Genomic DNA, 26,858 nt, shown 5'->3' with positions numbered 1-26,858 from the left:
ATAATTTCTGTAAATGTTGTATACTATCAACACTGTGTACTATGTACACACGGCACAAGTATTATCTGTATAATTCCACACCTGAGATTTTGAACAGTCTTAGTGTCACCATAGTGACACTCACTTAAAAGGTATCGCACTGGAAGTGTCAACACCTTTTCACCCTAATTGATAGTCCCAATCAATTAACTGTTCATCGCAGCACTAGACGACAGGTTTCAATACACTACCTGCCGCCACCACATAATGCATCAGTTCTAGGACTTGCATTGTGTAGTGTTTGTAGAACAACACTCTGGATGATTTCCATCCAGTATATGAGCAAAGACGCTCAAAGTCCATATACTGAAAAAAGTTCAGTGATGAAGCAATTTTTCTCGGATCATGATCTGCGGGTGTACAGTCAGGATCTGCTCTGCGAATGAAGTAGGTGAGCTTCGCCCACAATTGTTTTAGGGATAAGTTTGATCCTGAAGTTTCTCCTTTGAAGAGCTGTCCTCCCCTGAAGTCTGAAGTTCTACGAAGATAGACCTTTAGACACACTACTGGACACAGAGAGACATCTTCCTTCAGAGGGCAGATTCTCCAGGGACCCCATCTTTTAGTGGGTAGCTCGTTCTTGGCGAGAAAAGCTGGATCAGGGAAGAGATTCAGTTCTCCCACTTCTGTGAACTGAATGTGGCCCTCATTTCTTGATAGGGCTACTATTTCACTAACTCTAGCCCCTGAGGCTATAGCGAACAGGAAAATAACCTTCTGGGTTAGATCCTTGAGAGAACAATCTTCATTGTTCACAGATGAAGCATAATGTAGGACATTGTCCAAAGACCATGAAATGGGTTTCGGAGGCAATGCAGGCCTGAGTCTAGCGCATGCCTTCGGGATCTTGTTAAATATTTCGTTCGTCAGATCCACTTGAAAGGCGTATAGAAGAGGTCTAGTCAAGGCTGACTTGCACGTAGTTATCGTGTTGGCTGCCAGACCTTGATTATGAAGGTGGATAAAGAAGGACAGACCTACGTCTATTGAAATTTCTTTTGGTCCTTTTGCGTTAACAAATGCAACCCACTTTTTCCTAGACGATTCATATTGTCTTCTAGTTGGCTTAGACTTGTATTCTTCTAAGAAGTCTATACGGTACTGCCTTTTGAGATCCAAAATCTTTTCTTAACCGCTAGGGCGAGAAAATCATGAAATGAAGGTTTTGGGATCTCTGTGATGAAGCGAAGCCAGTTGACTTCAGAACCCGTTGAGATAGAGCTGGGTTCGGTACAAGGACCAGCCTCAGCCTCAGTTCCATCCGTAGAGGGAACCAGTTGCTCTTGGATCACTTGGGAGCCACTAGAGCTGCCGTTCCTTGGAAGGATCTCAGCAAGTTGAGGGCCTTCAGCAGGAGATTGGATGGAAGGAACAGTAAATTCCGGGTCCATTCGTTCCAAACTGGGGACATGACGTCCGTTATCTCCTCTAGAGGGTCCTCGTATGGGGCTACATATCGAAGTAGTTTCTTGATGACGCTCATCACTAAGAGGTCGATTTGCAGTTCCGGGACTTGTTCCAATATGGAAGAGAATGAGTCTGTGTCTGTGGACCATTCTGACTCTATCGGCTTAAGCCTGAGTAGAGCATCTGCTGTCACACTGCGGATCCTTTGTAAGTGAACTGCTGATAGGTGCCATCTCTCTAGACAAAGGATGGTTAATATCACATGGATTATATGGGACGATCTCGAGCCTTGTCGGTTCAGACATCTCACTATCACATCGCTGTTCAAGATCAGCCTGGTGAGGGCTGATCTGCAAGGGGAGAGTTTTCCCAATGTCAAAAGGACTGCCATGGCTTCCAAAATGTTGATGAGAAAGTCCTTGAACAGAGATGACCAAGTCCCTTGGACTTTCCTTTGATGGGAGTGAACTCCCCATTCTTCCGTCGAGGCATCCATATGGATGGTCATCGACGGCAGAGGTGGTTGCAAGGGCACGGTCCTCCTTAGGCTTTTGGCCTTCGACCATGGGTTGAGAAGTGATCGAAATAAGGCCTATATCAGTCATATTAGATCTCTTCGAGCATTTGATGCATATCTTCTTCAGACTCCTGACGCATCTTTCAGCTGTGCTCTTAGCACTGGGTCTGTTACTGCTGCAAACTGGAGAGAGCCCAATACTCTTTCCTGTTGGCGTCTTGAAATCCTGTCGGATTACAGTAGTCTCTTGACAGACCGTGCAATCTCCTTCCTCTCCCTTGAGGGAATGGAGAGACAATGTGACCTCAGGTTTCAATGGTTTTCCAGTCATTGAAACCCTTGAGCTGGAGAAAGTCGAGATTTCTTGAAGTTGATTTTGCATCCCAGATGTTCCAGGAACTTGGTTACTTCTTTGGATGTTTGCAGACCAGCCGTTTCGGATGTTGCCCGCACCAGCCAGTCGTCCAGGTACTCTGCTACCTGAACAGTTTCTAGGCGTAGTTGTTACACGACTGCGTCTGCCAGTTTTATAAAGATACTTGGGACCATGTTTATTCCGAAGAGTATGGCTCTTAGAACATACTTTACCTTCTGTAACTTGAATCCTAGGTAGGAGGAGAGGGGGCGACTGACTAGAAGGTGCCAATAGGCATCTGTCAGGTCTATCGAGACTGTGAACGCCCCTTTTTTTAATAGAGTCCTTATGTGTGGAAGGATTAACATCCTGAACTTGCTGTTTTTTATGAACTTGTTGAGTGGTGACAAGTCCAGAATGACACTGAGTTTTCCTGAGTCCTTCTTGGGAACACAAAACAGCCTTCCCTGGAATTTTATGGACTTTGCTTTCCTTATATCCTGTTTGCTCAAGAACTATAGGGTATATTCTTCTAATATGGGGTTTGAGTGTTGGAAGAGTTGAGGAAATGATGGTGGAGACTTGTTCCGTTTCCATCCTAGTCCAATCTTGATTAGGCCGTGGGTCCAATGATCGAAGGTCCAACGATCCTGAAATTGTTGGAGCCTCCCTCCTACCGGAAGCGTCTCTTTGCTTCGATTGATCGGAGGGTTTACCTCCTCGACTGCCTACCTAAGGCACCGCAGTCATAGTAACTGTTGGATGTTGTTGAGCAGGCCGAGGGGAAAGTCTAGACTTCTTCGTCTTCCTTTTAGGTTGGTGACCCACATCCGGGGAAGACTTCCTCTTTGAAGAGATGCCCCACTTCTGGAGAAGGTTCCTATTCTCCTTGATGGCTTTCTCGACTACCTCTTTGACTACTTCGTTCGGAAAGAGCTCTTTACCCCAGATGTTAGAAGATATCAGCTTCCTGGGTTCATGTTTCGCTGTTGCAGCAGCGAACACGAAGTCTCTAAGTCTAGCACAAGCCTTAGGGATCTTGTTAAAGATTTCATTGGAAAAGTCTACTTGGAGTGTACAGCATAGGCCTAGCCAAGGCAGATTTACACATTGTTATCGTGTTGGCTGCTAAACCTTGTTCATGAAGGTGAATAAAAAAGGATAAACAGAAATCTGTTGAGATCTCTTTTGGTTTCTTTGCCTTGACAAAAGCAACCTATTTCTTCCAAGACAACTCATATTGTCTTCTGGTAGATATAGACTTATATTCTTCTAAAAAGTCTATACTATCTCTCGAAATCCCAAACCTTTTCTTAACTGCTAAGGAGAGAAAATCATGAGATGAAAGTTTTGGGTTTTCCATGATGAAGTGAAGACAGTCGACTTCTGTACTTGTTGAGTCGGAACTGGGTCCGGCAACGGGACCAGCCTCAGCTGCAATTCCATTACTAGAGAGAACCAGTTGTTCATCGGCCACTTTGGAGCCAATAGAGCTGCGGTTCCCTGAAAGGATCTCAGCTTGTTGAGGACCTTCAACAGAAGGTTGGTTGGAGGGAACAGGTAAATCCTGGTCCATCTGTTCCAGTCGAGGGTCCTCGTATGGGCCCATATAACGAGGTAGCTCCTTATTGTCGCTCGTCGCGAAGAGGTCGATCTGCAGTTCTGGGACTTGATATAAGATGAAGGAGAATGATCCTGCGTCTAGGGACCATTCTGATTCTATCAGCGTGAGCCTGGATAGAGCATCCACCGTCACATTGCGGAACCCTTGAAGGTGAACTGCTGATAAGTGCCATTTCTTTTCTGCCAAGCGGAAGATGGCCAACATCACATGGTTGATTTGGGGTGATCTCGAACCTTGACGATTCAAACATCTCATTATCACCTCACTGTCTAAAATCAGTCTTATGGGGACTGAGAGGCGAGGGGACAATTACTTTAGCGTGAGAAATACTGCCATGGCCTCCAGAATGTTGATGTGGAAGGTCTTGAATAGAGCGGACCAAGTCCCTTGGACTTTCCGTTGGTGAGAGTGACCTCCCCATCCTTTCTTTGATGCGTCTGTGTGGATGATGACTGAAGGCGGAGGTGGTTGCAAAGTTACCGATTTCTTCAGTTTCTTGGACTTCGACCATGGCTTTAGAAGTGATCGTAATCGAGTCGGTATTGGTCTTCTTAGATCTCTTCGAGCGTTTGATGCATATCTTCTCCAGACTCCTGATGCATCCTTTAATTGTGCTCTTAGCACCGGGTCTGTCACTGATGCAAACTGAAGGGAGCCCAGCACTCTCTCCTGTTGGCGTCTCTATATCCAATCGGATTTTAGAAGTCTCTTGACAGATCCCGCTATCTCTCTCTTCTTTGATGGAATGGAGAGGTGGTGTGATTGTAAGTTCCAATGTATTCCAAGCCATTGAAACTCCTGAGCTGGAGATCGTCGAGAGTTTTTGACGTTGATCTTGAATCCCAGATGTTCCAGGAACTGGATCACTTTCTTGGATGCTTGCATGCATTCCGTCTTGGATGCTGCCCACACCATCCAATCATTCAGGTAGGCTACCACCTGGACACCTTCTAGGCGTAGTTGTTGAACGACTGCATCTGCAAGCTTTGTGAAGATCCTTGGGGTTATGTTTAGCCCCAAGGGCATGGCTCTGAAGACGTACTTCTTCTTCTGTAGCTTGAATCCTAGGTAGGAGGAAAGTTGGTGATTGATTGAAATGTGCCAATAGGCATCTGCCATGTCTATGGAGACTGTGTACACACTTTTGGGCAGCAGGGTCTTATGTGTTGAAGGGTCAACATCCTAAAATTGTAGTTTACTATGAACTTGAGTGGCAACATGTCCAGAATGACTCTGAGTTCGTCTTAGTCCTTCTTGGGAACACAAAACAGCCTTCCTTGGAATTTGATGGACTTTGCCCTCCTTATTACCCTTTCGCTCAAGAGTTCTCGGGTATATTCTTCCAGAACGGGGGTCGAGTGTTGGAAGAATTGAGGAAATGATGGTGGAGGTATCTTCCAGCTCCAGCCTAGTCCGTTCTTGATCAGGCTGTGGGCCTTGGGATTGAAGGTCCAGCAATCACGAAATGAGTGGAGTCTTCATCCTACCGGAAGCATCTTGTTGCTTCGGTTGACCGTAGGACTTGCCTCCTTGACCGCGCCCTCCCCTACTTCCTCTACCTCTTGAGGGGCGTCTAGAGGAACCTCTATATGACCCTCTACCTTTAGGGCGAAAGGGAGTGCTCTGCCTCTCATACGCGGGAGTAAAGGCTGGTGACTGGGTCACCACTTGCTGGGCTACCATCTGGTAGGTGGGTTGCAGTTGTGCCACCATCTGGGGCACCGTGGTCATGGGAAGTTGTTGTCGTTGTGTGGCTGGGCGAGAGGGCAACCTTGCCCTCTTTGTCTTCCTTTTTGGCTGGGGACCCTCATCCGTGGAAGACTTCCTTTTTGACGACATACTCCACATCTGGAGAAGATTCCTATTCTCTGTGGCAGCTTTGTCGACTATTTCCTTGACCACTTCGCTCGGGTTAGAGGTCCTTTACCCAGATATTGGAAGATATCAACTTCCTGGGTTCGTGCCTCACTGAAGCCGAAGCGAACACGAACTCCCTACAAGCCCTTCTGGCCCTAACGAAGCCATACAGGTCCTTGGTTAGTGTTGCCAAGTGTGTCTTGGCCACGACCATAAACATATCTGGGTTTCTATGGTCGCTTGCAAGTGCCTCAAAGGTGGTCTGGAGGGATAGAGATGTGGCAAGCCTTTCTTTTTTCTCTTGCTCTCTGCGCAAGAGAAAATCAGACAACTTAGGGAGGTTTTAACTGAACTGGCGTCCAGCAATATCCGCCTCCAACTTCCCGACTGAGAAGGTAAGATGTATTTCCTTCCAGTCCTTATGGTCTATAGGCAAAGCTAGGGATAAGGGTCTACACTCCTCAAGTGTAGGACAAGGTTTCCTTGCTTCTACTGCCTTCATTACAGCCTTGAACCCTTTTTCCATAAAGGGAAAGGCCCGAGTAGCTGGAGCAAGAAAGGAAGGATGTTTCTTACTTAGGGCTGGCACCTTAGAGTTAGTGAAGCCCTTGTCCTTCAGACTGCTAGCCAATAAAACCTGAGGTTTTGCAGGTTCCGCCTTCCGATGGACGAAGCAGTCTGGGTAAGATTCAAAGCTAGGCCAAAAGTCAACATCTTCAATGTGGACGGATCCCAGCTTTTCTGAAATAAATATTTTCCCGTTTGTCATAGGTATGTACTCTGCATGCCTCCACGGGTTCACGCCAGAACATGAAGGAAGGTCCTTCACGTTGAGTCTCTTGTGAGACCCACGGGACGCTGCAAGCTGATGTATTTCCTTCCTCAATGCAGCTTCCCTTTCTTCACTCTGCTTCTGAAACCTCTCCATCATTGACATGAGGGTAGACAGAGTCTTCCCCAACTCATCAGATGGAGGAGCAGAGGACGTAGAGGGCACTGGCTCTGGGGCTGGAACCGATGAAACAGAAACCGATTCGACTTCATCCTCTTCAGTATCAGGAGCCAAGGTAGACTCTTCTTCCTGACCTCCTGCAAGAAGGTCCTTTTCAGTGTCTTCTGACACCTCTGACATCCTCTCGTCTAGATGGATGTCCTTCATCGCATCCGAGACATACGTATCTACTGAAATTTGGACACAAGGGATCTCAGGGTGAGGCTGTGGTATGATGGCATCCGGAGACGCCTTAGCGAAAAGATAGGCCCACATCCGTTCATTCGGAAGGTAAGAACCCCGTGGCGTTCTTCTGGAAGCCACGGACCCATCTACGCAGCGTACTCCGTGCTGCATCCCGTGACTCCGTTGTCTTGGGGTCATCAAAGGCCTCAGTAACCAAGGCTTTGCAAACGTTACATACCTGGGGGTCCCAATACTTAAGAAGTCGTTTGGTGATGGAACAGCTTGAGTGCGCCCTGCACTCCTCATGGCTGCAGAAGTCCTTGCTCCAGACATTGCAGAAGACGCTGCGGCACTTAGGGTGGTCTTCCTGTAAAGAGAGGAAAACAAAATGAGTATTCGGTAGTTCATCTCACTTGATAAACTATATAAACATTATTAATAAAATTTTTGCATTTTATTGCATATAGCTTAGGATAGGTAAGCTAGAAATGAATTAGGAAAGACACACACATGTGTTTCCTGCCCAGCCAATTGCTGTGACCTCCCTCAAAATTAAAGCCTAGGATTATCCTATTTAAGAAGCCCATTGGAAGAGTTCTACCCTATAAGGATAGATAAGTGTAACTTAATACCAGCTTCCAAAAGGTTTAAGATTGAGGGTCATTTGTAACTGAGCATCTATTAGTGTATAGAAAGAAAATTTCTTTCCTTATATAGTATGGTCTCAACAATAGACTGCGCATGGACACAGAGTATGTTGGAAAATTTAACTACTGTATACTTTATACTATAGTTTTCTGTTTGCTGCATGATCCGTACTGCAAATATACTGGCTACTGTGTATATATACTGTAGATCTAGCCGGCATGTTGCCAGTAAGGCTAGCACCTGGGGCATAGTTCAGCCGGCGCATTGCCGGCTGCGATGGTTGCCGGCGGGTTGCTGGCTGCCGGCATATCACCGGCTGTCGGCACACTATTCCAGCCGGCGTCTTGTTGGTTAGGATAGTGGCCGGCAGTCTGAACCCGGCCGGCCTTGCCGACCAAATCAGTTGTGCCGGCGGCTCGTGGCTGCCGGCGCCAAAGTCCAGCCAATATTTTGCCGGCTAGGGTAGTGGCCAGCAGCTGCCGGTTAGGTTAGTACCCGGCGGCACTAGCCGATAGAGAGAGAGAAAGCAAGGAGTGAAGGATGATGTAAGAGCTCTGCTTTACTGCCACCTCCAGAATGAGGGTTCAAATGGAAGGGGAGAGTATATATTACAGGCTTCCATCCATCCACAACCATCGCCGGTCTCTGCCGGCCACAGGTTTGTGAAAGGCAGTCCAAGAGAGGACTGAAGAACACTCTACAGTAAAGGGATCCTTTGCCGGCAGCCTGCCCATCCGGCACAGCACTCCCAGAGCCTTGCGTCCATAAGGGAAAGCTGAGCGACTAGGCCACTACACGCAGAGGCTCAAGCCGGCCATACAACCTGCCGGCAAGCAGTGAGATTATAGGACAACGGCCAAAGGGTTGCGATGGCTAGGCCATCACTAAAGGACAGAGGTGGGAGGGGGAAAAGGGTCCTGTATAAGGCGTGGAAGGAGCCGGCAGAGTTTCCAGTCCTACCACACCTTAAAGAAACTGTTCCAGTATCGGCACCCTCCTAGGCGGAAGGAGAATATCTTTTCTCCAGCCCAGGGTCTGCCAATAGAGTAAAGGGGCCGGCTGCAATCTTGCCGCCCCCCCTAAACAAGAGAGAAACAGAGTTCCAGTGCTGGCGCCATCCTAGGCGGCAGAAGAATATCTTTTCTTCAGCCTAGGGTCTGCAAGCACAGGACTAGTCAACTAGGCCACAGGGAGAAGGTAGCAATATCATATAAGGCCTTCAGGTGTGGTCTAGGGCAGTCTAGCCTCCTATGCTGGCAGCTTAATCCGACAGGGGAATGACTATTCACCCTGCTGGCCAGCTGCCGGCACAAGACTATCTACTCTGAGGTTCTGACCAAAACCCAAGACCTGCCATCTGCGGTTACGGGGAAGGGACAGAAAGCCCTAGCTTAGTCCTGCCTGAATGACAACTCGAGGCACGACTGACTAGAGTTGTAGCCTAAGGCTAAACTCAGAGGGAAGGAGGGATTACCCTTAAATCTCCATTGGAGACAAGTATCGCTTTATATAATAATTCTAGGAGATATCTATTTCCGCCTGAATTGATAAAACGATACGCGAGGGTAACCGGGGAACATGTATGAAAGTATACTAAAGCCACTAGGCTAGTAGCCCAGTGGCAGCGAGAATCGACTACCTAAATCACCGAAACTCTCTCGTATACTATCTTTAGAAGAGGAAATTATTATGCAATCAATATATCTTACACGTATAAATAGCCTAAAAACCTTCATTTAATTTTATAACACTAGGAATGTCTACTATATCATGCATGAAAGTAAACTGAAACGCCTAGGCTAGGAAGCCTAGCGTAAGCAAGGTTTGGTTACCTAAATCGCTGAAACTATTACGAATACTATCGGCATAATATAAATAACTCCTAGCAATGAAGACTAAATAGCTAACATTATTTTATGCTATTTGTACCGGGAAAGTCGTTCTGGCTAACTAAATAACTCATGCGTTACGAACGACAGCGCCCATGACGCCTTTGGTTCAGGCAACAGCTCTCCCATAAGTTAATTTAACTTGATTTAATTTCACAAAGAGGCAAGAGCTAACATTTATACAATGTAAAGATCAAATACTCAACTTTCCAGAGGCAGAAGAGGCTGGAGATTGCATGATAAATCCAAAATGATCCAATAACGTGAGCAACCGGGAAAATCACCGAGCGAGATCTCTACAGGAAAAGGAATAAACATGAAACATGGCGGCGATGATGGCGCCATCTAGATACTCAAATAGTAACGGAGAAAGGGTACCTTATTAACGGCTCCCCTTTGTCTTTTGCCACTTTCCCCCTCGAAGCGTAAACGCTATTCGGGGTGAAGATTGCCATGTGGCATGTCAAGAATACGTCCTCTGATATTATGCTATATCCCTAAAGGGAAACTTTAGGGATATTCGCGCCAGGAGTTAGAATTCTGGAGACCTTAAGGTAAATTCTCTGGGAATATCACTGTAGTCAAATATACCCTAGGAAGCTACTTAAAGGAACCTTCCATCAGGACGACATGGCCTGAGCACAAAAATGTAACTATAAGAGAGATTACTCGAGTGCCATATGTGGATGAGATGATGATGAGGGGTAGATGGAGATGGTTTGGGGATGCTCTCCGCACTCCCCAGGAGAGATTAGTTCACCAAACGTTCAGCTGGGCTCCATGAAGCTCCTGCTCGTTCAGCCTCCACTAGTGGATCGTCGAGCAGTAGTGCAGACCACTTAACTCTTGGACAAACTCGGACCTCGAGAGACGGTGTTGCTTCCCCCTAGCGAAGCAGCCCCGCCTCTTCACACGGGGTGGTCCATGTCACTTTCTCCTCCTTCTCAGGTTTGGCCATCCTTGGGTTACCAGGTCTGCCTGCTGCAGCTGGTACACCAGGGTGCTAGTTTGCAGTGATCATCGACATCGGAGTTGGATCCTCTGGGACCTCTAAGACAGCACCAATGTCAGCAAGCAGACCTGGTTTGGAGCCATCGTCAGGGCAGTTGTGCAAGCTTTTGGGCCTTCCTTTTCAGCCCGCACCACGGGAGCCTCTGAGAACCTCCAGCATTCTTCGGTTTCAGTACACGCATGGCAAAATACTTCGAATGTCTCCCCCCCTGAGGAAGTAAAGAGGAGTTCCTGAGATTGAATCTTCATCTAGGGTAAAGCTGACTCCTGTTAGGCCATCATGGACAAGGTCGAACCTCTCCGGTTCTCCTTCCCCCACTTTCCTGGCTCTGTGCCACCACAGCCAAGGGAGTCACGCAAGAAACCAGTGCCAGATCCCCCCCCCCCCCCGCCACCTTCGGAGGAAGACCCCTTGTGACGATAGTTTCACGTTTCTGGAAGCTTCCAGGAAGTCCAGACCATCCAGGCCTTCCTTGATGGAAGCATATCTTCTTCCTCACAAGGAGTTAAAGGACTCCAAAATGATGCCGAAGTCCTCTTCGAGGACCACTAGACCACCAGAGGGGGTCATGACAGTCAGTCACCCTAGAGACGACCGCGACGTACCCCGAGACGAGTTCTCGGTGTTGGATGATGGAGGCTTCGCTGCCAGTCCCGCTTCAAGGGAGAAACAGAAGGAGTCAGAACACACCTTCTGGCAGGTTCTAACTCTGATGAGAGTTCTCAATGGGTTTTCTGACCCAGAGATACCCCCTCAGAAAGGCAAAGAGACAGTCCTAGACCATGTCTTCGGCACTCAAAATCCCACTAAGTCCAATGCAGCCTTGCCCGGGTCACAGGGAGTAAAGAGTGTCCGTTCTAAGATCGTCACCCAGCTCTCCTAGTTCTCCTTCTCCCTTCGTTCGGGCTCATCCGCCAGGCTCCTGCCACCTCCTCGTGTCCAGCAAAGGAGGTACTATGAGGTCTTGGAGGAGCCTGGACCAGCTCTTCAACTTCACCATATTCTGGAAGAGCTGACTAAGGGGGTCTCCCTTTAGAGACTCTCCAGCCGTCAGGTCGCACTCTCGGTGACAGAGATCCTCAACCAAGAAAAGGTTGCGAAGTATGCCATGCAGGCTATTTCGTGGCTAGATCTATGGTTAGGGTCCTTGGGAATCTTGGTACAGACCGAGGATTTCTCCAAGGAAAGTACAGTACCAGGAAGGCGATAGAAAACTTCCTCCTCTCTGGTACCCGGATAATCGAGTTCCTGGCCTTCCAGGTATCAAACTTGTGGGCAAACACCATCATCAAGCACAGGGACTCGGTAATCCGAGAGGTTCCATCAACAAGTCCCTAATGCCGAGATCGTAAGGCTCAGGAACTCCTCTCTTAAGGGTACTTTGTTGTTCAAGCCTAGGGACATTAAACAGGCTGCAGAGAGTTGGAGGAAGTCCCACCAGAACTCCTTCCTTCATTGGGCCTTACATTCCGGCACTGCAGACCACCAGCTCCGCAGCCTAACCAGCCCAAAGCCTCGACGAGCAAGACAGCAGCGAAGAAAGAGGTTTCTAAGAAGTCCTTTCCATCCAAAGACAAGAAAGGCTCAAAGTCCTCCAGGGGAGGAAAACATCCTAGAGGAATTGGCCATGGCTGCATACGCTAGGATAGGCATTTCCCCTGCTTTTCCACCAGTAGGGGGATGCCTACAAAGTTGCTTGGACAGGTGGAAGCAACTCTTGGCCGTTCCCAGGACAGTCTCCGTGATTTGTTCAGGGTATCGCATCCCATTCGTGTCATCTCTCCCTCCGCTGATCAAGGATCCAGTGTCGTTAGACTCCTTTGCGATGGAATCAGCAAAGGGCTAGCCCTTCGGACAGAAGTTCAGACCATATTGGAGAGAGGCGCTCTGCAGGAGGTCCTAGATGATGACCCAGGCTTCTTCAGTAGTCTCTTTCTTATGAAATAGGCATCTGGAGGCTGAAGACCAGTCATCGACCTCTCAGCTAGTAACAAGTTTGTCAAACAAACTTCGTTCAGCATGGAGACGGCAGATACGGTCAGACAAGCGGCAAGACCACAGGACTTAGTGTGCCCACTGGAACTAAAAGATGTATACTTCCATATCCCAATTCATCCCTATTCAAGGAAGTATCTAAGATTCAGTCTATACAACAGGGAATACCAGTTCAGTGTACTGTGCTTCGGTATTTCCATGGCACCCCAAGTCTTCACCAGAGTGTTTGCCCTAGTGTCATCTTGGGTACACAGGATCGGCATCCATCTCCTCCATTATCTGGACGACTGGCTGTTCCAAGCAGACTCGGTGGCAACCCTTCCTCAGCACTGAGACAAACTTCTGAGGCTTTGCCAAGATCTGGGAATCATTGCAAACCTCAAGAAGTCCATCCTGCTTCCCACTCAGAGACCAGTATACCTGGGAATGATTTTAGACATCAATTTCCTCAAAGCCTTCCCATCAGACAATAGAATAACGAGGCTGATAAAAGGTCATAAGACCTTATCTCAGACGAGAAGAATTCCCTCCCCATTAGTGGCTATGTCTCCTCGGACACATATCGTCCTTGGCCTGTCTAGTTCCCAATGGCCCCCTCAGGATTCGATCCCTCCAGTGGCGACTAAAGGGCACGGGCAATCAGGCTTTCAGTTCCCCGGACATTCTGATTCCCATGGGACCAGAGGAACGGACGGACCTTGAGTGGTGGGTGGCAGACGAGAACCTGCGGAGGGGCGTAGATCCTCTCGTCCTCCCCTCAGACTTGATGCTGTTCTCAGACGCATCAAAAGAAGGGTGGGGCGGCCCACGTGCAGCACCACATGACCTCAGTCCTTTGGTCAGAGTCCGAAAAGTACCTCCACATAAATCTCTTAGAGATGAAGGCCGTCTCTTGCCATCAGCAGTTTCAAGAGACCAGCAGCAGCCCGCCCCCAAGTGCCCGCACTTTTCGTCAGCACCGTGAGGAACAAGATGATCACCAAAAACACCATTTCTTCATGTATTTGCAGGGTCATAGATCATGCGATGAATCCAGATCTTCTTCCTTTACGTCGTCCTGAAGCCCACGATGTCGGGCGTAGCTATGTTCCTGACCTTCAAAAGAAATTACTTCATGGTGTAGGTCTTACAAGCTGTGGTATGGAAACACCAAACAACCTTCACAGCCCATTACCTGCAACACGTGACCCACAGGATGCTCGATACGTTTTCTATAGAGCCTGTGGTGACTGCACAACAGCTGATTTAATACCTCAAGCTCCTTATTGGATAAGTAGCTGAAGGTTGAGAGCACTGTTACCCCGTTTTAGTCTGTGGGAATGAAAAGAAATGACTGGCTCTTTCATCTTTTCTTCATCCTCCCCTCTTTTTTGGAATGCAGCAGCCTGGGTTCACTGCACAAGCTAACCTCAACCATTGCAGGTAAACCATGCTCCCTTGTGTACCTAGTATTGTGACAGTACTGTTGCGTCCTCAAACCCTGGCGAGGTGGTATTGGGAAAGTCTTGTTTACTTCAGTTATCTCCTATAAAGGCTCGGAATAACTTTTACCTTGACAGCCACACTGCTTATCTCAACACACAGCTTGCATAGGATGCAGACCTACCATAGCAAGGTTTAGCAAGGTGTTTGGGTGTTCTTATTTTTGGTACTGACATACTTAAAAATGTAGTTCCCAGGTAAAGCCAAAAAGTCCGATTGGCAGGGATGTCCACCCTCCTAATGGGTGAGTCACCCCTAATAAATAGCAAAGTTTTGTATTCCAGTTACGGAACAAATGACAAATATGGAGATAATTTGTATTTTTCCTAACGATACAAACCTTTAGCTATTTATACAAACTTACCTGCTGACCCTATCCCCCTTGAAGTCTTCCTCCAAGCAAAGTGAGCTCAGTCACAGGTGTGTGAGTGAAGCGGTAGCTAGCTACCCCTCTACCCTCTAACTAGCGGAATGGGTAGTTAACCCTCACTAAATTTTAATGGCTAGTAATACCACTAATAAATAGCTGAAGGTTTGTAATGTTAGGAAAAATACAAATTATCTCCGAATGCCATGTTTGCATTTTATTAATTTCCTTCTTTTTTTTCTTACAGATGAGAGGGTGAAGAATTGGCCCCTTATGTATTCTCCAATTCCTACCTTGGCCATTGCTGCAGTGTATTTGACTATGGTAGTTTTGGGACCAAAGATCATGGCCCCTTACAAGCCATTCAATCTTAGGGTTCCACTTATCATCTATAACCTGGGTGTAATGTTGCTCAATCTTTATATTGGTGTAGAGGTAAGAATTACTTTTTCTTCATTATATACAGTAGCATCATTTGTTATATGAATGGAAGCTAGAGTTGTTCCGTCACTAAATACGAACCCTTTACTATTTGTAGGGGATCTTACTTTCGGCGAAGCTGAAAGCAAGCCCTGAGAATTTCAGCGAGGGATAACCACCCCAATCGTTTGTTAGCTGGAGAGGTGAGGGGAAGTCTGTGACCCCACTCATTCACATACCTGGGCTGAGCACCCTCTTTTCTTTCTGGCTCAGTAGAGGACAGATGTCATCGCTCTCTCCTGCTGTTAAGACTCGCCATAATATTGTTTAACAGTTAATTCTGTTTTTAAATATTAAACTTAGCCGGTGAATATATAAATAGCTGACGTCTCCGACGGTCGACAGATTCCAAAAACTCGCGAGCGATCGCCATGAAAGCTGCCGGGTGTGCCCACCAGCGCCGACTATCGGCCAGATACCGCATAAACTTCTCAACCAAACCAGTTCTTCTCTGTCGGTGTTAAAGACAACACTGGTTCCGCTCGCGCTTGACCTCGAGTTTTCTACCGATTGGTGAAGTACTTGGTTTTGGTTTTATTGCTTTCGCCGTGTTGGATTATTCAATACTATCTTCAAAAGAAATGCTTTTGAAAGGAGAGGAAAAGTTTTTGCCCTTGCTTTTTTAATCTCGCTCTGGTTTTTCCATAGAGAAAAGATGGCCGACCCTTCCCTCAGTGTACGGAAGTGTGTTACAGGCTTTTAGTAATTATTTTATCACTTTATAAATTATTGTTGATATTTATAGATTTACCTCTATATGTTTTATATCTCACCCGCCTTTATTAGGCCTCTTCGATTAGCTTTCCATTTATACTAAACACCGAGATAAATTTTATGTTTTTGTTTATAAGCGGCCTTTACCTATTCTTTGTAGGCGGTCCTGACTTCGAAAACGAAGTTAAACAACGTTGAGCCCATTCAACTTTTATTTTTGTTTAGATAAAAACAGTTGCTCTGTAAGAGTGATGAGATGAATATTTTTAGAAAATATTTTAAGAAATTTATTCTTTGAATAGTCTTCGTGCTGTTTTTCAAAGATGAACTAACGTTTGGTTTATTTATGCTACGCAATTTGCGCTCTATCGTTACGATAGAGAAAGAGAGAATCACGGTTTCACTTTGCAGAAAGAGTAAATCGATTTTGACGTTTTGTTCATTCTTCTTTCAAACTGAAGTTTTTTAGATACTAATTTAAAGGAACATGTTAATTTTCAATTTCTTAGTCCTTTCAGTTTTTTCCTTTAGTCAAATAACCTGTTATTGACGAAGAGTGAGGGAGCCATTCTCTTGTGAGTGACAGAGAGAGAGAGAGAGAGAGAGAGAGAGAGAGAGAGAGAGAGAGAGAGAGAGAGAGAGAGAGAGAGAGAGAGAGAGAGAGAGAGAGAGAGAGAGAACGATCCGATCTTTATTCTCGTCCCAAGTCTTTGTACAAGGAGTTTGGGAGCGAGTAACGTTGTTCCCGATTCAGATTTTTACTCTCGTCCCAAGTCTCTGTACGGGGAGAGAGGATAAAACGTTTTAGTTTTTATTCTCATCCCAAGGCACTGTACGGTGAGAGATTGAAAACGTAGTCCTTAGTGAACTAGTTTTTAGTCTCATCCCCAGTCACTGATCTTTTTAACTTTATATATTTCCGTTTTATTCGATATACTGTATATGTATATGTTTATTGATTTTTGCATGTGTGTTTCATTTTGTACTAATGTGCTTACATTATACGACTTGTTTCGCAATTCTAACCTTTTTGATTTAAGGGAGAATTGCGTGCTTCAGGTGGAAATCAGCTTTATTCATGTCTAATGTGAAATTATTAAAAAATGCGATATCAGTGAAGAAAGTGCAAAAAACATGTTCTGTGTTGCGGAGGGTTCGTTTGTTCGTGCTTGTCGCTTGCCTAGTCCGAGACCTCTTTCAGGCTCCCCTGCACCAGGGAGAATCAATGTCGTAGGACCTAAGGGAGTGAGAAGTGTAAACCAACGAACAGACGTTCCCTCAAAGGTATCAGACGTTGCTCGTCAAGCACGTCCTTGCCATAAAACAGGAGAGACGAAGTTTCTCCTCGTCTTCCGATGATTCGTCTCTTTAAAAGCCTGGGCGTAAGGTCTCGAGACGGTTGAAACATTTATTAGTTCCTTCAGAACAAGTTCAACGTCCTAGCTGTAGTCATCATGAGAGTCCCGTTCATAGCGATGACTTTCATGTACTGTACAGACGTTTCTGCCTCAGACTCGACGTGACGTTGAGCGGTAGACACCGTAGACACAACGTGACGTCGAGTGTCAGTCACCGTAGTCACGATATAGCATCGATCAGCAGTCACCGCTGTTACTACGTGACGTTTGAACGTCAGCCACCGCATTCACAGGTTGATCCGAAGTTAAGTGTTTTGCAAGATATGCTGTTAAAGCTTTCTTCTTTAATAGAAGCTTACGATCCTGTTCCTGTGCGAAAGGATCCTTTGCTTTTTGTACGTCACGGTTCTGGGATACGTGATTCAGGTCTTCAACCTTCTAAACGAGCTTTGTTACGCCATGCTGACGTTATCCCTAGTGACAGCTTTGCTGTTAAACGAGATGCGGAGCATAAATCTCGATGTAACTTTGATCGCTTTGAACGTCAGCCACTGCAGTCACAGCGTGACGTTGAGCTGCAGACACCGCAGACACGACGTGACGTTGAGCGGTAGACACCGTAGACATGACGTGACGTTGAGGGTCAGTCATCGTAGTCACGACATAGCATCGAACAGCAGTCTCCGCTGTTACTATGGGTCGTTTGAACGTCAGTTACTTCTGTCACGACGTGTAGTAGAATAACATTCTCTGCAGTCACAACGTGACATCGACCCTCCAACTTTAACTTCTGTTCCTATACAAGTTGATGTAGCCTGTCAGGCTTTGCCTTCACGTCATTCTGAATATAAATCTCCTTCTCGCAAGACTTTAGATCTATCAGATGATGTGCCTTCTGAAGAAGTTGATGACCCCCTTTCAACTAATGTACCTTTGGGGAGTCATTCAGAAGAGGAGTATCCTAGGGTGGTCCAACAATCCCTTGTTTTATAATTATGAATTTCTTTAGTGAAATTTTGTCCTACTCGTTTTGTAACGGCTGCTCCGCCGTCTGAGTTTACTCTTGGCATGACTTTCTTCGACTCCTACATTTACGAAGTCAGTTCTCTCTTGTTCTTCCAAGAGAGCCATGCTCTTACTGGGAGACTGGTTGGAATCCAGGAGAAGTTTAGGAAAGTCTGCTTTTGCTTTTCCTCCTTCTTAATTAGCTTCTCGCTCGAGCGTCTGGTGTGACACAGGAGAAGTTCTCGGTTGGGGAGAACCTGCCTCTGCCCAGGGAGACTTCTTAAGCCTAGTGGACTCTCCTCGTCGTCTAGCCATGAGACGCTCCAAGATTTTATGGTCTGCTTCAGAGCTAGACCATCTCCTGTTAGGAGTTTTTTCGAGCGTTTGAAGTATTTATTTGTTGGATTGGTCCCTGGGAGCCTTAAGTAAGAAGGTCTCTCCAGCTGTCAATGTATTGCTGTACAATTATGTCATGCATGAACAAGGCTATCAGCGATGGCTCCAATAATCTGGCAGCCATGTTCACAGCAGGAGTACTTAAGATGTAAGTGCGCTCAATGTGTTCATTGTCAAGACAAAGTTCACGATGAAGACTACCAAATCTGTCTTGGCAGCAGTAAGGGAAGGCGACTGGATGGTCTCTCTCGACCTTCAGGATGCATACTTCCACATCCCGTTTCATCCAAACTTTCAACAACATCTGAGGTTTGTGGACGGGAAAGTAGTGTACCAATTTCGAGCACTGTGCTTCGGCCTCATTCCTGCTCCTCTTGTTTTTACAAGGCTCTTGCAAAATGTAGCAAGCTTTCTACATTTTTTGAGGATTCAGAGCCTCCCTTTATTTTGACGACTGGCTAATCAGGGCGTCGTCATTAAATCGCTGTCTGGAGAGCCTCTAATGGACATTAGACCTAACCAAGGAGCTAAGTCTCATAGTGAACGTAGAGAAGTCGTAACTTACAGTACTCCATCCCAGACTATTCTTTATTTGGGAATGGAGATACAGTGTCGAATTTTTCGGGCCTTTTCGTCTCCCACAAGAATGGAACAAGCTCTGTTAAAAGTCCGTCGCTTGCAAGAGAAAAACAGTTGCTCTGTAAGAGTTTGAACGAGCCTCGTGGGAACTCTTTCATCGCTGGAGTAGTTTATCTCTCTGGGGAGACTCAACCTTTGCCCTCTCCAATTTCACTTAAACCATTGGAACAAGGAGAAGGGCTTAGAGAGTATCTCTTTCCCAATCTCCAACTCAGTCTAGACATGTCTGACTTGGTGGGACAGCAACATCAGACTTCGAGAAGGTCTTTCTCTTGCGATCAAGAACCCAAACCATGTGTTGTATTCAGATGCATCGGATTTGGGTTAGGGAGCTCCACTGGACAGTCAGGAATGCTCGGGTCTTTGGTCCACGGATCAGAAGGAACTCCATTTAAGGCAAGTAACATCTCTCTTTTGACGAGATTTGTGCAAGGAGAAATGAATGTCTTGGCGTACTGCCTCAGCAGAAGAGGAGAAGTCATCTCCATGGAGCGGACGTTGCCCAAGACTGTGTGCGAGAAGCTATGGATGACGTGGGGTCAACCCACCATAGATCTTTTTGCGACTTCACTGACAAAGAGGCTCTCGACTTACTGCTTTCCAGTTCCAGATCCAGAGGCAGCCCACATAGACGCTTTCCTGCTGGACTGGTCTCACCTGGACGTTTATGCCTTTCCACCTTTCAAGATCCTAAACAAGGTGCTGCAGAAGTTCACCTCTCACGAAGGGACCAGGTTGACGTTGGTTGCTCCCCTCTGGCCCGCGAGAGAGTGGTTCACAGAGGTACTTCTATGGCTGGTAGACGTTCCAAGAAGTCTGCCATTGCGGATGGATCTCTTGCGACAGCCTCAGGTAAAGAGATTTCATCAAAGCCTCCCCGCACTTCGTCTAACTGCCTTCAGACTATCGAAAGACTCTCTTGAGCTCGAGGGTTTTCGAAAGAGGCAGCTAGAGCAATCGCGAGGGCTAGAAGATCCTCTACCATCAGGATCTATCAGTTGAAATGGGAGGTATTTAGAGACTGGTGCAAGTCCTCCTCTATTTCCTCTTCCAGTGCCTCTGTAGCGCAGATTGCGGATTTTCTGCTTTATCTGAGAAACGGTCGCTCCCTCTCTGCATCCACCATTAAAGGCTACAGAAGCATGTTAGCATCTGTTTTCAGGCATAGGGGTTTGGATCTTTCTAATAACAAAGATCTCCAAGACCTGCTTAAGTCTTTCGAGACTTCCAAGGAGCGTCATATTTCGACTCCTGCTTGGAACTTGGACGTGGTCCTACAGTTCCTTATGTCAGACAGGTTTGAACCATTAAATTCAGCCTCCCTGAAGGATCTTACCCTCAAGACACTTTTTTTGGTGAGCTTGGCTTCGGCTAAAAGGGTTAGTGAGATACATGCTTTTAGCAAGAACATCGGCTTCTCCACTAATAAAGCAGTACCTGTATGTGCTCTTCAACTTGGTTTTTTGTCCAAGAATGAACTTCCGTCTCGTCCTTGGCCTAAATCATTTGAAATCCCCAGTCTTTCTGAGATTGTGGGGAATGAAGTTGAAAGAGTGCTGTGCCCCGTTAGAGCTCTTAAATTTTATTTATCCAGAACTAAACCGCTACGAGGTTGTTCAGAGGCTTTATGGTGCTCCGTTAAAAAGCCCTCTTTGCCCATGTCTAAGAATGCGTGGTCTTATTTTATTAGACTTTTGATTCGGGAGGCGCACACTCATTTAAGTGAGAAGGATCGTAATTTACTTAAAGTCAAGGCTGATGAAGTTAGAGCGATAGCAACTTCAGTAGCGTTTAAGCAAAATAGATCCATTAAAAGTATTATGGACGCGACCTTTTGGAGAAGCAAGTCGGTATTCGCTTCATATTACTTGAAAGATGTCCAGACTCTTTATGAGGACTGCTACACACTGGGACCATTCGTAGCAGCGAGTGCAGTAGTGGGTGAAGGCTCTACCACTACATTCCCTTAATCCCAATATCCTTTTAATCTACTCTTGAAATTTTTAATCTTGTTTTGGGTTGTACGGGAGACTAAGAAGTCTTTCGCAATCTTTTTGATTTGGCGGGTGGTCAAAATATTGTTTCTTGAGAGCGCCCAGATTAAGGGTATTGATGAGGTCCTGTTATAGGGGTGTTCACCCTGGATATAGCAGCTCCTGGGAGTCTTTCAGCATTCTAAGAGGATCGCTGGGCTTCGTGAGGATAGCGGACTAATGAGGCAGAGTAATCATCAGAGTCAGCTTCCTTACCAGGTACCTATACTTAAGTTTGTTTTTTGAATAGTTTTCAAAAACTCTTGAGCATATACGCCTTTATTGTTTTAATACTGGTCTCTACCCACCACCATGGGTGTGAATCAGCTATTTATATATTCACCAGCTAAGTTTAATATTTAAAAATGATATTTTCATTATAAAATAAATTTTTGAATATACTTGCCCGGTGAATATATAATATTAAAGGCCCTCCCTTCCTCCCCGATAGAGACCCTACGGACTGAGAAGAACTGGTTTGGTTGAGAAGTATATGCGGTATCTGGCCGATAGTCGGCGCTGGTGGGCACACCCGGCAGCCTTCATGGCGATCGCTCGCGAGTTTTTGGAATCTGTCGACCGTCGGAGACGTCAGCTATTTATATATTCACCGGGTAAGTATATTCAAAAATTTATTTTATAATGAAAATATCATTTTTCATATTCTTAAACTTGTGTTTACATTTTATATATATGAAACACTCATTATGGTTTTATATACAGGTAGTACTCGACTTACGACCTATGCGACTTATAACGATTCAACTTTATGGCGTTTTTTTCAGGGTGATGACTTCACAAATCTATCGGAAATAGGACGAATATTTCCTTGAAAATAATCTATTTTCATGTATAAAAATAAACTAATTTATCTTGGTAAATTATTATCTGTTCCAACACGGAGTACTTAGGAGTCGCTTCTCACGATCTTGCCGATTCAAAGATAACTTGGGGGTCGGGACGAGGCTGCCAGACCGAGGGGGCGACTCTCTCCGCTGGGCGGATAGAGCCGGAACCCTCGCGGGCTTATGCCTGTCCGCTGGGACCTGAAGCGACAACTCCCTCTGTCGATCGTATCTGCTGTAGGATGTGTATCTCTCCGGCGGACGAGTCCTAGGGTGCCAACTTGAGGAGCATGGCACTGCCGACGACTCGATGAGCTTGCTGCGTGGGATGACCACCCAGTCCTCCCCCGGGGAGCCACTTCTCCTATATTTTCTTCTGGGGGATTGGGACCGTCTACCCACGTGGCGGGACCTGGAGTGGGAGCGAGAACGGGAGTGTCTCCTGCAGGACTTCTCGCGACGTCTATGAAGTTTCCTCCGGGCCTCGTCCTCCGAGGAGCAAGAAAGGGCTTCGGCCAAAGATCCCGACGATCTGTAGGACCTCGCCGGCGGGCCCGACTCGCGTCGCGCCGTTGGGAGGTCCACTCGGCGCTCGATGGAAGAAGACGTCCGGAAGTGTAGCTGAAGGCGAGCGCGGGCGTTCTTCGTTGGAGGACCAGGTTCCAAAGTCTTCTTCCATCCTCAACGGGGACCTGAAGGGCGTCTTCGGCGGTACCCACGCGAGGGAGTCCGATGGCGGCGAGTCCTCTCTCTCAGCGGCACCCTCGGCTGCAGAAGCCCCTGAAAAGCACGCCCAAGAGGCGGGAGAAGAGGTAGGAACAGTTTTACCCCACATGAGGTCATCTGAGGAGACGGGCCCTGCTTGCACCAGGGCTTCGTCCCCCGCATACACTCCCAACCCTACCTCAGGCCCCTCACTGGCCTGGGATGACACCACAACCCCACTATCCTGCAACTCTGACTCCTGGGGAAGGGCCACAGGCCTCTTCCCCGCAACGGACTTACCTCGTCCCCTACTCTTGGTATGGGAAGGTGGTAGGGAGGCTCGGTCTGACGACACGCCCGGTGAAGTGAGAGAAGAGACGTTCGGCTTCTTCAGTGACCTTTTCGGCGCCTTCTTTTTGGTGCCGTAACGCACCCACTGCACCTCATTCCAGGACACGCACTCCGGACACGTGGCCGTAGGGGAACACACACTGTCCCTACATGACGAACACAAGGAGTGCGGGTCTACTTCAGGTTTCGACAGGAAAGCACCACACGATTTACCAGCCATAGGCCCAGGACAACGACGGGGATGCTCCATCACACGCTAGTAACGCACCGTGAGACACAGGAACGCAGAGGGAAAGAATAAGCTAAAGCACAAAGGTATCACGTGGGGACCGCGTGAGACACAAAGGGAAGTCGGGGACACAAAGGGTCGCACTGGGTTAAGGAGAGCGTCGAGATGATATCGCGACGCGACCAGAGAACTTACTGGAGGTCGAGACCTGAGCAAGCATGCTCTCTGACCCGGGGTTAGCCTCAGGGCACGTATCCCTCCGCCTGAGGTTACCCCTCATAGAAAACGGGAATAGGGTAAACTACACAAAACTCTGGTCGGATGGGAGGAGATCCCAGATACTCCTAAGAAAGTAGTTCGAGGTAAGTACTGTTAGGAAAAATACAAATTACTTAAAATTTGTGATTTTCTTTTATTGTTAATATAAATTATCTATTTTCAGTAGAAAATACAGTGAACCCTCGTTTATCGCGGTAGATAGGTTCCAGACCCGACCGCGATGGGTGAAAATCCGCGAAGTAGTGACACCATATTTACCTATTTATTTAACATGTATATTCAGACTTTTAAAACCTTCCCTTGTACGTAGTACTGTTAACAAACTACCCTTTAATATACAGAACACTTAATGCATGTACTACAGTACCCTAAACTAAAACAGGCACAAATATTAAAGGCGATTTTATATCATGCGTTTCCTAAACACGCCAAAAAGCACGATAAAAAATGGCAACCAATGCTTTGTTTACGTTTATCTCTGATCATAATGAAGAAACAAACGCATTTACACATCTGTGTATAGGTTAGTTTTTGCATCGATTATATTGATTATTCAGTACAGTATGTTGATTTTGCTATTACCTACCGATGTTTTACTTAATTTTTCTTAGGACTTCCAAATGAAATTTTTTTCTTTATGACGCCGCCTGAAACGACGGCGTCATAAAGTACGCTCAGTAAACAAACGAAGGCATTTAACGCGCATGATGAAAGTGATGAATAAGGATATTACAGTAAAAGCTTTTAGAAAATATGTTATTACAAATATAATTTACCGTATCTATATAAAATCATACATACGTAGCAAAGCAGGAAAACAATTTACGAAAGAGAGAGAGAGAGAGAGAGAGAGAGAGAGAGAGAGAGAGAGGAGAGAGAGAGAGAGAGAGAGAGAGAGAGAGAGAGAGAGAGAGAGAGAGAGAGTTGTTTTACGTACGTAAATGTAAATTTTAAACAAAAAAAATAGCCCCATTTCATATAAAATAGGTTATTACAAATATTTTACTTTATCATATTACAGTAGTCTGTGTAATACTGTAAAGTTCAGTACAGTATGTTGTTGTTATAGTCGTGGCGATGAAATTCTCACGAAACAAAAACACGGCATTCCATTACAACAGCTGATTCTCTCTCTCTCTCTCTCTCTCTCTCTCTCTCTCTCTCTCTCTCTCTCTCTCTCTCTCTCTCTCTCTCTCTCTCTCTCTTCGTGTTATACAATACTTACATATAGATGAAGAAACTAAAATTAGTTTTCTTAGTGTCAATTGAATAGAAACGAAAAAATTATGCCGAGTTTACATCCATTTCAATCGTTGCTAAAAATACGGCATCCGATTTCATCAGCAAACCACTATTTTTTGGGAAACATCATTTTATTCTAGAAAATTGCTACTCTTTAAATAGTTAATTGCACATTAAGAAAGCATGTACTTTTGTTTTTAAATTTCGGGTGTGTTTTAAAAATCGAGTATTGTTGACTTCTTTTTGTTTTACTTTTGGCTGTGATTAGATCAGCTGACGTCTAGCTGCCGCTCTTGAGAGTGTACGAATACACTAACAAAGTATCGTTTATACCATTTCTTAACTTATTCAAACCGTCTACAGTATACAGTTGATATTACATAAGCACCAATGTGTTATAACCTATAAAATTTTTTTGTTTGTTACATTTAAAACAACTCGCACACACACACTCTCTCTCTCTCTCTCTCTCTCTCTCTCTCTCTCTCTCTCTCTCTCTCTCTCTCTCTCTCTCTCTCTCTCTGTGGGCTACTTTTCACTACCTCCCATTCCTTACCTCTCTCTATGTCTCTAACAAATGATATCTTTGTTGCTCCTCAAAGTTTCATTTATATTGAAAATCAATCATGATTCAATTTTCCTTACTTTCTCCAATCTAGCACCATTAGTCACATTGCGGTATTTTCGAAATTTCCGGAAAATCCGTGATTTTTGTATACTGTATACATGCGTTATGAAAAAAATCCGCGAAGTGGTGAATCCGCGATGGTAGAACCGCGAAGTAGCGAGGGCTCACTGTACATTAAAAAGTTTTAATATATGTCAAGTTCATATTATATGTCTAGTGACGTCATATCACCGGCGGAAAGCGCCTGGGCAATACAGTGATTTCCTTCCAATAGGCTAACAATTAGTATTAGTATTCTCACTATCGAAATATTAAGTAATGATACAAAGTATTTTGTGGGTCTGTATCGGTTGTCATGAGTACTACGTAACGTAAATTTCACTCTACGCTAATTTTATTTAATCTCTGATAATAGATCGATATTTATCTAAAGAAAATACTGTATACTATGAGGACAAATATTTTGTAGATAATATTATATTTCCTTATAAATTATAAAAATGAAATACTTTCGCTTGGTGATTTAGCATTTTCTTTTCATTTCCTGCAAGAAAAAAGAAAATTAATTTACATATTTTGCAAGTCATTCTTCAAAGAGTTTACGTCACGTGTCTGGCAGAGGCGCGCTGACAAACCGAATGATTTCCTTTCATTGTGTTACCGAGTAATCTTATTACAACATTCCTATCATCGAAACACCAAGTAACGAAATCAAGTGTATTAGTGGTCTGTATCATTAGTTATGAGATTAGTATAACTTACCGTAAATTTAAGAAAAAAAAGTCTGATGATGTCATATTTCTGGCGGAAGGCGAGAGGCAAATCAAGTGATTTCCTTCCGATGCATTACTATTTCCATAATCGAAACATCGAATAATGATATAAAGAATTTTTTAATAATTTTCAAAGAAATGTTAAGATTTAACTGAATTAAAAATCAAAATACGGAGAGAGAGAGAGAGAGAGAGAGAGAGAGAGAGAGAGAGAGAGAGAGAGAGAGAGAGAGAGAGAGAGAGAGAGAGAGCGCGAGCCTTATTGCCTTATTTTTTGTTTAGGTTCCCCCAGGTCCCTCAGTGTGGGGCACCTTGTATATCCACCAGAGAGTTGCTAATGCATCTTCCGGTGTATTTTGCATCTTCCAGTCTTGGATGGTCTGGGATGCATCTTAGGTATTTATCGAGCTTATTCTTAAACACATCTACGCTCACTCCTGATATGTTTCTTAGATGAGCAGGCAGCACATTAAATAGTCGCTGCATTATCGATGCTGGTGCGTAGTGGATTAATGTCCTGTGCGCCTTCCTTAGTTTTCCTGGTATATTTTTTGGCACTATTAATCTACCTCGGCTTGCTCTTTCTGATATTTTTAGCTCCATGAGAGAGAGAGAGAGAGAGAGAGAGAGAGAGAGAGAGAGAGAGAGAGAGAGAGAGAGAGAGAGAGAGATGCATATTCCTTTTATAACTAATAATAAGGTCTATAAACAAACTGTATGGAAAACGGATTTTGAGCGAAGCCAAAAATCTATTTTTGGGTGAGATGGCCATGTCGTCCTGATGGAAGTTCCTTAAAGTAGCTTCCTAAGGG

At 45.5% G+C, this 26,858-nt stretch overlaps 1 protein-coding gene across 2 annotated transcripts in view; it reads left to right on the top strand.

Annotated features, from left to right (window-relative positions):
- LOC137655745 (very long chain fatty acid elongase 4-like) overlaps positions 1-26,858 on the top strand; it is a 339,356-nt gene that overhangs the window by 112,708 nt on the left and 199,790 nt on the right. For both annotated transcript variants that reach the window (XM_068389809.1, XM_068389808.1), the window contains one exon: positions 14,617-14,804. In XM_068389809.1, coding sequence (XP_068245910.1) covers positions 14,617-14,804 — 188 coding nt within the window. The remainder of the gene's footprint in view (positions 1-14,616; positions 14,805-26,858) is intronic.

The sequence above is a fragment of the Palaemon carinicauda genome, chromosome 16, assembly GCF_036898095.1.
Source record: "Palaemon carinicauda isolate YSFRI2023 chromosome 16, ASM3689809v2, whole genome shotgun sequence".
Classification (NCBI taxonomy): domain Eukaryota; kingdom Metazoa; phylum Arthropoda; class Malacostraca; order Decapoda; family Palaemonidae; genus Palaemon; species Palaemon carinicauda.
This window is presented reverse-complemented; position numbering and strand designations above follow the sequence as displayed.